Source organism: Ovis canadensis, chromosome 8 (assembly GCF_042477335.2).
Source record: "Ovis canadensis isolate MfBH-ARS-UI-01 breed Bighorn chromosome 8, ARS-UI_OviCan_v2, whole genome shotgun sequence".
Lineage (NCBI taxonomy): Eukaryota > Metazoa > Chordata > Mammalia > Artiodactyla > Bovidae > Ovis > Ovis canadensis.
Window position 1 is genome coordinate 39,911,630 of NC_091252.1, and position 14,415 is coordinate 39,926,044.

The window sequence follows — 14,415 nt, forward strand, 5'->3', positions numbered from 1 at the left end:
CTGTGAGTCACATTTACTAGGCTTATTTTGCTGAGTGGCTTGCTCCAGGTCTCGCCACTTCTTCTTTCTTTTTTTTTTCCTTGGTCACGTGGCACACATGGGTGATCTTAGTTCCCCAATTGTGGATCAAACCATGCCTCTTGCAGTGGAAGTGCAGAGTCTTAACCACTGAGCTGTCAGGAAAGTTACTTGCCTCTCCTTTAAATGAAATCATGAACAAATATACCAAAAAGATCAGTGTGAGGATATGTTCAACTAAAGTATTAGCCTCCCCAAGACCCTTAACTCTTAGTCCAGGGAGCAAACCTGCACTAACCCCTCCCTGATCATGGAAGTAGAAAACTTAACCTTTAAGAGAAGGATAGCGACTATCTGATATGTTCCTAGAAGGGCTTAACATCATCTCCAAGGCTTCTGATTCTCCAACCCCAGCTGGGTGTGCAACAATTCAATTCTGACACCACCTAGAGTTAACACAAACCCTGCAGGTTGAAGACTTAGACCCACAAGACTGCAGACACCAGCCTTAAATGGGATACCTAAGCTACTTGCTTCTGCCTTCTGCCTGAAAAGTGAAAGTGTTAGTCACTCAGTCATGTCTGATTCTTTGCGAATCCATGGACTATAGCCCACTAGGCTCCTCTGTTTGTGGAATTTTCTAGGCAAGAATAGTGAAGTGGATTGCTATTTCCTTCTCCAGGGGATCTTCCCGACCCAGGGACTGAACCTGGGTCTCCCGCAATGTGGGCGGATTCCTTGCCATCTGAGCCAGCCACCAGGTGCCTAATTGGTTATGAATTTGAAGACTCTCATGACCCTCTTCTCCCTAAGTTTTGATAATTTGACTCACAGAACTCAGAAAAGAAAAAGTACTTCATGTTTAAGCTTATTTTACAGGATTACAGCTCAGGAATAGCCAAATGGAAGAGGGGCAAAGTGTGGGGGACGGGGCGCAAGGCTCTTCCTTGCCCTCTCCTGTCTGCCACATTCCCAGGAGTCAGGGGGTGGGGCTGAAAGTTTTAATGTGCTTTGCTTTATTGTGCTTTGCGGATACAGCACTTTTTACAAATTGAAGGTTTGCGGCAACTCATTGTGGAGCAAGTCTATCAGTGCTATCTTTCCCACAGCATTATTTTTTAATTAAGGTTTGTACATTGTTTCTAGAGACATATCACTGTAAACAGACTACAGTGTAGTGTAAACATATTTGTATGCATTGGGAAACCTAAAAATTTGTGGACTTGCTTCTAGAGTAGATAATAACCAAGTGGACATAAAACAGAGTAACACAAGAGAAACTTAATTTTGTATGTACCAGAGTCCCATAGAAGCAAGCGACTAGAGCAAGTTGGGCAGTTAAAGCTTATGAGCCATCTTGAGCTAGGGAGTGGGATAGTGGGTCAGGGGACAGTAAGAGAAGCAGATGTCTGGAAATTGGGATGTTTGCCTTGCCATAGAGATAGGTCACTCAGACAAAATCTATCTTTGGTAATAGCTCTCTCTGGGCCAAGCCCCCATCTACTTTCTTTTAGATAGTGAGGAAAGAAGTACAAGTTTTTCTGAAGTCAGTTGCATCTTGATTATCTTCCATTCAAGATAATCCACATGCCAAAGTGGCATATTTTGGGGTTACACATTCTGCTCCCTTTCAGGGACGAGTTGAATAAATTATGGAACCTCATGTAATGAAATACTTTACTGCTATATTAAGTGTGGATCTAGCTCCAAGATATATTGTTAAGTAAAAGAAGGTGCAAAAGTGTGTGTATTCTATGATGCCATTTCTGTTATATAATACATATATATATATAAACACACATTTTACATGCTAGGCTATTTCTGGAAGGACACAAAGATACGCAGCAAGAAACTGATAATGTGGCTGTCAATAGAAAGGGGAAGTAGATGGCTGCAGATAGGAACTGGAGGCAGGTGTTTTAATGGATACTCTTAACTGCACTTCAACTTTTGAATCATGTAAATGTTTTATTTAAAATGAACAAACAAATCATAGTGTCTATAAATTCCCTCAATACTAAATCTGAAAATGCCCACATTCTCAAAAGCTGGCAGTGGTCTGGGCATGACTTATGCTCTCAGAAGTTCTGAGGGTGACTCATGTTGCAAGTAGTCTTCAGTGAGGAGGAAGGAAGTACTGAGATTTGTGGCTTTTACTTTTATGTGTGCTGCATGAAGTGAGGTTACATGCTGAGAGTTTTAGGAAGAGGGTTGCAAAACATTTTATCTGAGAAGCAAATAAAATAAGGGATTGCTGAGGCAGGTTGAAGGGTCAGCTGAGATTAGAAACCATAAATCTGCAAAGGTGAAAAAAAAAATCTGCAAAGGTGCCAGTCAGTTTAGGATTTTCTTCAGGAATTCTCAGCAGGCTGGGAGCAGACGTTTGGAGGTGGGTCAGGGTGTGAACTAGAAAAATGACAAAAGAGTGGCCAGGATGGCCCTTGAGAAGTTTCCAGGACTTTATTAGGTTTGCCACAAATTCAGAGTCTGATACTCTGGTTATAAAACCAGCTACTCGGTTTTATAATTTTCCTCAGAGGCAATCAGGCTTGGGGGAGTGATGCAAGTCAAGCTCACAAGATGCTGGTTGATAAGACAGAACCTTAGTTTACAAATTTAAAATGAAAATATAAACTAGCTGCACCCACAAGGCGGAATTTCCTTTTGCCTGCAAGAAAGTCCTCATAATAAATAATCCTAAAATGTATATGGAACCACAAAAGACCCAGAATTACCAAAGCAATCCTGAAAAAAAGGACAAAGCTGGAGGCATAACCCTCTCAGACATCAAACAATATCTCAAAGCTACAATAATCAAAACAGAGTAGTATTGGCACAAAAACAGACAAAAATATGAGCAGAACATAATAGAGTCCAGAAATAAGCCCAGACACATCTGGTCAATTAATCTTTGACAAGAAAGGCAAAAATATACAATGGAGAAAAGACAGTTTCTTCAGCAAGTGGTGTTGGGAAAGTTGGACAGTCCCATGTAAATCAGTGACATTAGAACATGCCCTCTGGAGAAGGCAATGGTAACCCACTCCAGTACTCTTGCCTGGCAAATCCTATGGATGAAGGAGCCTGGTAGGCTGCAGTCCATGGGGTCGCTGAGAGTCAGACAGGACTCAGTGACTTCACTTTCACTTTTCACTTTCATGCATTGTAGAAGGAAATGGCAACCCACTCCAGTGTTCTTGCCTGGAGAATCCCAAGGACAGAGGAGCCTGGTGGGCTGCCGTCTCTGGGGTCGCAAAGAGTCGGACATGACTGAAGCGACTTAGCAGCGGCAGCAGCAGCAGCAGCAGAACATGCCCTCACACCATACACAAAAATAAACTCAAAATGACTTAAAGACTTAAATATAAGACGTAACACCAAAAAGCTCCTAGAAGAGAACACAGGCAAAACATTCTCTGATGTAAATTGTAGCAATACTTTCTAAGATCAATCTCCTAAGACAAAAGAAATAAAAGTAAACAAATAGGACCTAATCAAATTTACAAGCTTTTGCACAGCAAAATTGAAATTGAAGTCGTTCAGTCGTGTCTGACTCTTTGCAACCCGTGGACTGTAGCCCACCAAGCTCCTCTGTCCATGGGATTCTCCAGGAAAGAATACTGGAGTGGGTTGCCATTTATTAATAAAACAAAAGGACAAACCTATGGAATAGGGGAAAATATATGCAAACAATGCAATGGATAAGCGCTTAATTTCCAATATATACAAAAAGCTCATGCAACTCAATATCAAAAGGAAACAACCCAATCAAAAACTCGGCAGAAGACTTAAATAGACATTTCTCAAAAGAAGACATACAGATGGGCAATGAACACGAGAAGATGTTCATCATCACTGATTCTTAAAGAAATGCAAGTCAAAACTACAATGAAGTATCACCTCACACAGTCAGAATGGCCATCATCAAAAAGTCTACAAATAATAAATTCTGGAAAGGGTGTGGAGAAAAGGGAAATTTTCTGTACTATTAGTGAGAATATAAATTGGGGCAGCCACTATAGAAAATAGTACAGAAGTCCCTTAAAAAATTAAAAACAGAGCTATCATATGATCTAGTAATCCCACTCCTGGGTATTTATCAGGAAAAGCTGAAAACTCTAAAAGATACGTGCACTCCAATGTTCATAGCAGCATTGTTTACAATAGTCAAGATATGGAAGCAATCTAAGTGTCCAACAAGAGATGGATGGATAAAGAAGATGTGATTTGTATATAAAATGGAATATTACTCAACCATAAAAGCATGAAATATTGTCATTTGCAGCAATATGGATGGACCTAGAGATTATCATATATGTAAGTCAGAGAAAGACAAATACCACATGATATCACTTATATGTGGAATCTAAAAAAAATGATACAAGTGAACTTATAAAACAGAAACACTCACAGATACAGAAAAACAAAAGGGAAAGGGTGGGAGAGAGGGATAAATTAACAGATACACACTACTATATATAAAATAGATAAACAACAAGGATTTACTATGTAGCACAGGGAACTATATTTATTTATTTATTATTATTATTTTTTAATCAGAGGTAGAACATGTAGGAAAATTACCCTTATGCTCATTTATAAAATATATTACCCTCAACTGTCTAAACTGATTTTTTTTCTGCTTATATAACATTTGCATATCTTGGTGGTGCCTTGATAAGTATTCCTAAATTTCTATTTTTTTTAATTTTTACTTTATTTTGCTTTACAATACTGTATTTATTTTGCCATACATTGACATGAATCAGCCACGGATGTACATGAGTTCCCAATCCTGAACCCCCCTCCCACCTCCCACTCCATATCATCTCTCTGGATCATCCCCATGCACCAGCCCCAAGCATCCAGTATCCTGTATCGAACATCGACTGGCGATTCGTTTCTTACATGATAGTATACATGTTTCAATGCCATTCTCCCAAATCACCATACACAAAAATAAACTCAAAATGGATTAAAGATCTAAACGTAAGACCAGAAACTATAAAACTCCTAGAGGAGAACATAGGCAAAACACTCTCCAACATAAATCACAGCAGTATCCTCTGTGATGCACCTCCCAGAATACTGGAAATAAAAGCAAAAATAAACAAATGGGATCTAATTAAAATTAAAAGCTTCTGCACAACAAAGGAAACTATACACAAGGTGAAAAGACAGCCTTCTGAATGGGAGAAAATAATAGCAAATGAAGCAACTGACAAACAACTAATCTCAAAATTATATAAGCAACTTATGCCCCTCAATTCCGGAAAAATAAACGACCCAATCAAAAAATGGGCCAAAGAACTAAATAGACATTTCTCCAAAGAAGACATACGGATGGCTAACAAACACATGAAAAGATGCTCAACATCACTCATTATCAGAGAAATGCAAATCAAAACCACAATGAGGTACCATTTCACACTGATCAGAATGGCAGCGATCCAAAAGTCTACAAGCAATAAATGCTGGAGAGGGTGTGGAGAAAAGGGAACCCTCTTACACTGTTGGTGGGAATGCAAACTAGTACAGCCACTATGGAGAACAGTGTGGAGATTCCTTAAAAAAATTGCAAATAGAACTGCCTTATGACCCAGCATTACCACTGCTGGGCATACACACCGAGGAAACCAGAATTAAGAGAGACACGTGTACCCCAATGTTCATCGCAGCACTGTTTATAATAGCCAGGACATGGAAACAACCTAGATGTCCATCAGCAGATGAATGGATAAGAAAGCTGTGGTACATATACACAATGGAGTATTACTCAGCCATTAAAAAGAATACATTTGAATCAGTTCTAATGAGGTGGATGAAACTGCAGCCTATTATACAGAGAGAAGTAAGCCAGAAAGAAAAACACCAATACAGTATACTAACACATATATATGGAATTTAGAAAGATGGTAATGATAACCCTGTATACGAGACAGCAAAAGAGACACAGATGTTTATAACGGAACTATATTTAATATCTTGTAATAATCTAAATGCAAAAGAATCTGAAAAAGAATATATATAAACACACATATATACATATACATAATATATAATGCAATCACTTTGTGAACACCTGAAACTAACACATTTTAAATCAACTATATTTCAATTCAAAAAAATTTAAGAAAAGAAAGTCCTCACAAAAATGAAATTACAATCAGCTGACTGGTCAGTGATCTCTGAATAAACAGGAATGGATGATGTTAGTGACTACCTAGCTATGATAAGCTAATACACTACTCAAGGAACACAACTTTCCAGGTACCCGCAGTAATACAGGTAAATTGACATAACTTGTCTAAAATGGACCATTCAGTTTAGTTCAGTTGCTCAGTCGTGTCAGACTCTTTGTGACTCCATGTCCATCAGACCTCCCTGTCCATCACCAACTCCTGGAGTTCACTCAAACTCACGTCCATAGAGTTGGTGATGCCATCCAGCCATCTCATCCTCTGTTGTCCCCTTTTCCTCCTGCCCCTAATCCCTCCCAGCATCAGTCTTTTCCAATGAGTCAGCTCTTCACATGAGGTGGCCAAAGTACTGGAGTTTCAGCTTTAGCATCATTCCTTCCAAAGAACACCCAGGACTGATCTCCTTTAGAATGGACTGGTTGGATCTCCTTGCAGTCCAAGGGACTCTCAAGAGTCTTCTCCAATGGACCATTAGGAAAACATAAAATTGGTTATAGTTTTCTGTAATCTAGCCCATGCTTAGATTATGTTTGTGTCTTTTCATCCCTACTCCTCTCTTCAATTACCATCCTTTCTTGAGTTAACAGTGTTAACAGTCTGGTGTATATCCTTTCATATGCAGACTGACAGGCTTTTATTTGTTTACCCAAATGAGATCATACTGCACATATTATTCTTCGATCCTCTTTCCAAAATATCATGGATATTCCTCTTCTAATTCATTTAAAAATTTTTATTTATCTGGCTGTGCTGGGTCTTAGTTGCAGCATCCCTGACCAGGGATCAAACCCAGTGCCCATGCATTGAGAGTGCAAAGTCTCAGCCACTGGACCAACCACCAGGGAAGTCCCTCCTCTTCTAACTCTAATAGCTAAAAATAGGTATATTCTAACATCTTAAATAAAAGTAGAACTATTTCATTTACTCTATTATTTAATTTATATATTACATGTAAATTACATAAAATATTATATACTTTCCCATAGTTTGAATATACTATAATCCAAGCATTTCTAATTCAGGCTGTTTTCAGTTTTTGCCACTACAAATAAAGCTGCAATAAACATTCTTGTGGTTACATTCTTAAGTACTACAGTCTCTTGCAGCAAAAGTTGGATTTGGGGATCAAAGTACCCTAAATATTTTTTTCCAAATATCTTTAATTTTGATAAATATGAGCAAATTGTCTATTTCCCTATAGTCTCCATAACACTGTTTCTGTTCTTGTTTTTTATTTTAGTTATTTATTTTGCTGCACTAGATCTCAGTTGTGGCCTGCAGGATCCTTAGTTTCAGCTTATGAAGTCTTAGTTGCAGCATGTGGGACCTAGTTCCCCTACCAGGGTTCCAACCAGGGCCCTCTGTGTTGGGAGCGCAGAGTCTTAACCACTGGACCACCAGGGAAATCCCTGTTTCCCTGTTATTTCCGTGTTGTTTTTGATTTTTGCCAATATACTAGACAGATAACAGTATTTCATATTTGCTCAGGTGAGGATTTGATTCCTGGGTCGGAAAGATCCCCTGGAGGAGGGCATGGCAACCAACTCCAGCATTCTTGCCTGGAGAATTCCATTGTCAGGGGAGCCTGATGGGCTACAGTTCAAGGGGTCCCAAACAGTCAGCCATTACTGAAGCAACTTAGCACATATGCACATTTCTTTGATTAATGAGATTGAGCATATTTTTCTCATTTATTGTCCATTTGAATTTCTTTTCCTAAGAGAGAGCAAAAAATAGTGGTTACATATGTAAATACTGGAGCTAGTTTTGCCATTCTGTACTCAAGTTATTTTGCCTTTGTGCCTCAGTTTTCCCATTTTAAAAATGCACACAATAATAGTACCCACTTTAGGGTTATTATGCGGATTTGATAAATTCATTATCTGAAAAAGTATAAAATAGGACCTATCCACGTTCTTTGTCCATTTTTCTATGGGATTCTTTTTCTTATCAATTTATGAGTTGTTGTTTTCACATTAGGAATATTAGCCTTTTACTATCTTACTTGTTACAAATATATTTCCTTCAATTCTTTTATTATAATGCCTTTTAATAAGTAATTTTTACTACAAATTTACGCACTTAAATGACTACTTTTTCTTTATAGTTTGTTTCCCATATTGCTTAGGAAGCACTTTTTTACTCAAGGTTATACAATTTTTCTCCTGAATTTTCTCTAAACACACACACACAAATATTAATATTTGAATTGTATCTTGGAATTCCCTGGTGGTCTAATGTTTAGGACTCCATGCTTTCATTGCTGAGGCCCTGGGTTCAATCCCTGGTTGGGGAAGTAAGATCCCATAATCCATGTGGTGTGGCCAAAAAGAAAAACCCACCATCAACAATAAATAAATAAATAAGTTCTATCTGGAATTTTTTCATATATGGTATAACTCAGGGGTGGGCTTCCCAGGTGGCTCAGTGGTAAAGAATCTGCCTGAAAATGCAGACGATGCAAGAGACATGGGTTCAATTCCTGAGTCGGGAAGATCCTCTGAAGAAGGGAATGGCCATCCACTACAGTATTCTTGCTTGGAAAATCCCACAGACAGAGGAACCTGGCAGGCTACAATCCACGGGTCACAAAGAGTCGGACACACATAATACAGGGGATTAGCTATGTGGTCTTCCTATTCCCTAGACATTCAATTGTGCCAGAAATATTTCACCAATGATTTGAAACACTCCCTCTGTACTGCACTCTATCTTATACACAGCCAAAACCATACTCTTGTGACTTTTTTTTTTTTTTCGGTCTGTGCTGAGAAGCTTGTGAGGTCTTAGTTCCCAGACCAGGGATCCAAATGGGGCCTTGCAGTGAAAACGAGGAGTCTAACCACTGGACTGCCAGGGAATTCCCTATGCTCTTGCTTACAGTTATCTTTATAGTAAGTTTTAACATTTGGTAAAGCAAATCACACTTTACTTTTCATGTTCATGGTCTTCTTGGTTAATCTCCAACATATGAACTTAAAAAAGAGAATTCTTGTCCACTACTACCCTATGCACTACTTTGGCCGCCTCATGCGAAGAGTTGACTCATTGGAAAAGAGTCTGATTCTGGGAGGGATTGGGAGCAGGAGGAGAAGGGGATGACAGAGGATGGGATGGCCGGATGGCATCACGGACTCAATGGGTGTGAGTCTGAGTGAACTCCGGGAGTTGGTGATGGACAGGAAGGCCTGGCGTGCTTCGATTCATGGGGTCGCAAAGAATCGGACACGACTGAGTGACTGAACTGAACTGAACTACCCTATGCACCCAAGACAAAGAGGAGGGTAAAACCAACTGCAGTGGGATTCTGATTCTATTTGCATTATTAATAGTAGATTAGGTGATTTGTTTTATATTAAGTCCTCCTATCCAAGAACATGGAGTCTTTTTTATTTAGGTTTTGGCTTATATCTTTTATTAAAATTTCATAATTTTGTTTCCTATAGCTCCTGTGCCTTCCATTCTTGTTTTCTTTTTTACTTTGGTCTCTGTTACGAATATGATATTTTTTCCATCTCCAGTCTAACTAGACATTGCTTAGTCAGAGGAAGACAATAAATTAAGTTTGATACCTTCATTCAGTCACTAAATTCTCTTGCTAATTCTACTAGCCTACTCTTCATAGGTTTTTCTAGGAATGCAATCGTATCGCCTTGAAAAATAAAGATGATTTTTTTTCCAGATGTTTATCCTGGGAAGCTCTTTAGCTGTGTGACTGTGGTGCTATTTTCTGTAGATGCTACTTCACTGCAGCCAATTGTTGCTGGTGCCCAAAGGTATTCTGCCATGGCCTCCAATGAGAAGGAAGCTTTCTAAGCAAATATTCCATAATTGCTTTGTTCAAGTGTCATGGATGACAACACAATAGAGTGGTTCTTGGTCTCTCAGGTCTCACATAGTTCAATTCAAAGAATCATTAAATACATTCTTGAGCTCACTGCTGAAATTATACCCGTCAAGTTTCCCTTTGGTCTCTTGCAACAGAGTAAGTATGCCCTTATTCTGGGAGTCCTGTCTGGGCATACTTACTCTAATATTACTCTCACTCTTAGAGAGATACACTCAAAGAACTTCTCTGACCAACTTATTGAGCTTGTTGGGTCACTTTCATTCACATTACCCAGTATTATCTTCTTTATAGCATTAATCATATTGGTAGATGTATTATTTATTGGTTTATTATTTGTCTACCCAAGATAGACCATATATTAATATAAAACAACCTGATGAGATCAGGGAATTTTAATGTCTTCCTCACCCTTTTACCTCTAATATCTAGAGTTGAAAACACCTAGCAGGTCTTCAATAAATACTTGCTTAATGAATGAATGTTGAGTTTTCCTGAAAAGGATTGACATCGTGCTTAAGCAATTTTTTATAACAACTTTTCTGAGCGTTGCTAAAGATCCAGGTAATTTTTCAGTTTAAGGGGCAAATCAGATTATTTAAAGTGAATGGGTTTTCTGAAACTCAACATATAAAGAGACGCAGAAAAGGTTACGAGACCGTGACGAGAGAGAACTCCCGAGGCAGGGATAGACATCTGTCCTTTTACCTCAATGCTCAAAGTTTGCATTTGTCGGTGATTAACTATGATCTACTTGTTTCGTCGTTTTTAGTTTCTGATAAAGGTTATCTGAATTCCATTTCAAATGCTGCAGCAATATGTTTACCACCCCCCCTTTTTTTTTAAATTTACTGCAACTGTGTGGGAAGTGAAGGGAAAAGCTGCAGATCACTCGACCATCAGAAATTTAAGGCAAGTTTCAGCCCATATTATGTTGTCTTGTTTTAGAGGACGGATCAGTCTCCCCAAACGGGTTGACCTTACGGTATGATCTTATGAAACAGTTTTTTGACCACTCTACCACCTTCAATTTACCAAGCCAGACGCATGCACGGTACAATATCATATTGATGTCAAAAATCATCACTTGAGGCGTTAATTCAAAGTTATCTGGAAAGGCATTTTCAGTGGTTCACAGCGAGACGGTGGATAGGCTGGCATTGAATTAGCGTAGGCAATTTTGCTCGGACTGTGGGCAAACCTCCCCTAGCTCGCCATTTAACTTTTGTCCCCGCGTCTTCCAAGGCCGCGAAGATCTCGCCTAGTGCTCTTTCCACTGCTCCAGGCCGAGGCCGACACGGAAACCTATCCCGACACGGAAACCGAGCCCGTAGCAGCTCTGCTTCAGCCCGGCGGGGGCGCGCTCGCCCGGTGCATTGTGGGCTCTGTAGTCCGGCCGGAACCTGCTCGCACCTCCAAGTTCCAAGACTGCGTTTCCCCTTCTCTGCCTAGACCCAGTCCCCTTCCGCGGCTTCCGCTGGGTCTCCCGGGTCTCGGGCGCGAAGTTTCGACAGGTCAGCTGTTTCCCTCCAGGGCACAGGAGGCGGAAGCCGGAGGGACGCGGGGAGGAGCTACGCGCGTGGGGGTGAACGCCCGCTCTACGTGCTCGTTCGCCTTGCGACCGCTGCGCGCGAGCCTGGTGTCCCCGCGGCGGGCAGCAGCAGCGGCGGCGGAGGTGTCGGTAGAACGCTGAGGGGGCGGAGGGAGTCCGCGGCGGCGCGGCGGCGGCGGCGGCTGCAGCAGCGAAATGGCGGAGACCGTGGCGGACACCCGGCGGCTGATCACCAAGCCGCAGAACCTGAATGACGCCTACGGGCCTCCCAGCAACTTCCTCGAGATCGATGTGAGCAACCCGCAGACAGTGGGGGTCGGCCGGGGCCGCTTCACCACCTACGAGATCAGGGTCAAGGTGAGGCCGTCTTTTCCCCCTACGGAGAGACTCCTGTGGTCCCGGCTGTCCGCCGCGGACCATGGAGCGCAGACCCTCAAACGGCCACGGCCGCCCAGGCGGGGACCCGTGCTGACACGGTGGGGCAGACTTGTCCACGGGCGGGGTCCAGGCCAGGGCCAGTCTTCGTGTAGGGCTTTCGTGCAGGGCTTGGATGGGGGCTTGTAGGGTGAGCTGATGCCAGCGCTGGCACTTGAAGAAGGTACTCGGAGAAGAGGGCGTGGGTTGAGCGCCTCTGGCCCCTCAAGCAGCTGATCTGGGAATGACATTTGAGTTGGAAAGGGGGTAGATCTTTCCAGAACACAGCCCTTTATCGAGAATGGAGCTATCTGTGACTGAGAAAGAGGGTTTGCGCAAAGTTGAAGCCAATCCGGTTTTCTTTTCCTGCAGACTATTCCCCCCGCCCCACCCCGAGTCGGCCAAGCCAAGCTGATTCCTCTCAGGCCCTTCCGTGCTACCAAACTCACCTAGATTGCACGCTTTTCTGAACAGAACCTCCAGAAAGTTTACAAAAGCCTGTCAGATTTAGTAGGGCTGAGCCAGGTGAGAAAACGGTGATGGAAAATGATTGACCTTAGTATTTTGGGCCACAATTGTGCTAAAGGCTGAGGAGTGGGAAGTGTTGCCTGCCTCACAATGAAGACTACACTGCTTTAGGAAAAGCCTGCTTTAAGAAAAGATCATTTAGGGATCTTGCTCTCCTAATTTCGAGATTTGCACTTCACTGAATGAAAGAATCAGCTGAAGTAGAACCACATTTATAATTTCATAACCAGTATTTGTTGGCAGTAAGTAATTCAGATGATTTGAAAGATGCTAATTGAGAATAGTGCTTCATTCTCACACTCTACTTCAGAATTAAAGAATTTCCTCATGTATGGAAGTATCTTTAAAAATTAGTTACAGTGAAACGAATCCAGCTCCTAATGACAGTAACAAATTACTAAAAATTAAGCCTAAGAATTTGGTTTACGAGTAATCAAATTTTATGTAACAAGTTACTATTAACATTCAAGTGGAGTAATTTCTCATTAACTTTCTCATTTTTTGTGTGGTAAGATAGAATATACCATCTTAACCATTTTTAACTGTACAGTTTAGTAACGTTCAGTTTATTCACTGTTGTGAAACTCAGACACTTAAAAATATTACTTATGTGTTGCTATAAAAATGTAATAATCATCCAACTTAAAATATGAAACTAACCTGTTAAATGTTACAAGTCACCCTTGTCTCTCTAAGGATGTGTAAAACATGAGTCACAAGCAGTCTTGTTACACGAAACTGCAGAATCTGAATTCCAGTGTACCTAAGGAAGCATATTGTCATGTAAGCCTAGTGAAAAAAAATGAGGCATTTTTTCCCCCTTAACTTTTGGAATGGTTTTGGATTGCCTTTAATATATCGCAGGTTGTAACTGAAAAGAACTTCTTTTACTCTCATTCATCAGCATATTTTCCTTTATTTCTTGTGCTACAGCAGAGCTTGGTATTCCTGTTTCTAAACTTCCAGAGCTAGTACTTCCTGTCACACAACTGAAGTGGAATCTCCTCATTTAATAACTTTGTGTTTGTCATGATGAGTTCTTACATAGTAAATGGACTTTAAGTATAATAACAATTTAAAAAAAAAATTCATTTGATTTTTATTACCAAATAGCTTATGTGACACTTTAAATTGTGCTTATGTTATTGTCATTTGTATTTTGAAGAAAGTAATCCTTTTAAAGAGTGATTAATGAGTTAAGGAATTAACAGTATCCCCCATGGATACTGAGAGATGACTGTACTTACCTCAGAGGTAATATACACCTACATTGGTTTGTTAGATTATGTACACCAGTTTGTTATGTGTTAATAACTGTTAAGTCATAAGTGCTTGTGCCTTCTAAGAAAATATAATTGTTTCTAATGCTTATGAAATACCATTGGGGATTCTCTTAATAATGTAATGTGTTAACTGTAAATGCAGGACACCGTATAGTAAGATATTAGGACTTATTTTAGCAGCATGTGATTTTTGAGAGTAATTAAGGTACAACTGCCAGTGAGAGGAATAGGTAAGTCATTTTGTCATTTATTACTATTTTTCTAAACTGTTCCTTCTCTCCCTAGCCCCTGCTGCTTGCCTTCTGCTGTTGAATTTGACACGTGTCACACCATTTTATGTTCCAAAGTTTGGGCCCTTAAACTATCCTATGGTTACACTCTAATTTTAGTCTTGAGAAAAATGTTCCATTTTATAGAATCTGATTGAAATTACTCTAATTCACAGAGTAATTTTATCTGGATGGTGGCACTTTAGAATGCAAGTTTCCCAATCTCCATTTATCTTTTGGTTTGAGGGTAGTGTTTAAGACTATTAGGATCTCTTGATTATCTCTGTGCTTTTAAAAATAATTG

At 40.3% G+C, this 14,415-nt stretch overlaps 2 protein-coding genes across 3 annotated transcripts in view; one reads left to right on the plus strand and one right to left on the minus strand.

Moving 5' to 3' along the window:
- Nucleotides 1-64: 64 nt before the first annotated feature.
- Nucleotides 65-14,415, minus strand: part of NR2E1 (nuclear receptor subfamily 2 group E member 1) — a 201,861-nt gene continuing 187,510 nt past the window's right edge. Inside the window, exons 9-10 of one of the 2 annotated variants that reach the window (XR_011258585.1) lie at nucleotides 13,220-13,322; nucleotides 65-198 (exon numbers count right to left, since the gene is read on the minus strand). The gene's annotated coding sequence lies outside the window, so the exon portion shown is untranslated. The remainder of the gene's footprint in view (nucleotides 199-13,219; nucleotides 13,323-14,415) is intronic. The other variant, XR_011258586.1, reaches the window with a different exon arrangement.
- Nucleotides 11,228-14,415, plus strand: part of SNX3 (sorting nexin 3) — a 49,350-nt gene continuing 46,162 nt past the window's right edge. The window contains exon 1 of the mRNA XM_069598197.1: nucleotides 11,228-11,974. Within this exon, the coding sequence (XP_069454298.1) occupies nucleotides 11,813-11,974 (162 nt within the window). The 5' untranslated portion in view covers nucleotides 11,228-11,812. The remainder of the gene's footprint in view (nucleotides 11,975-14,415) is intronic.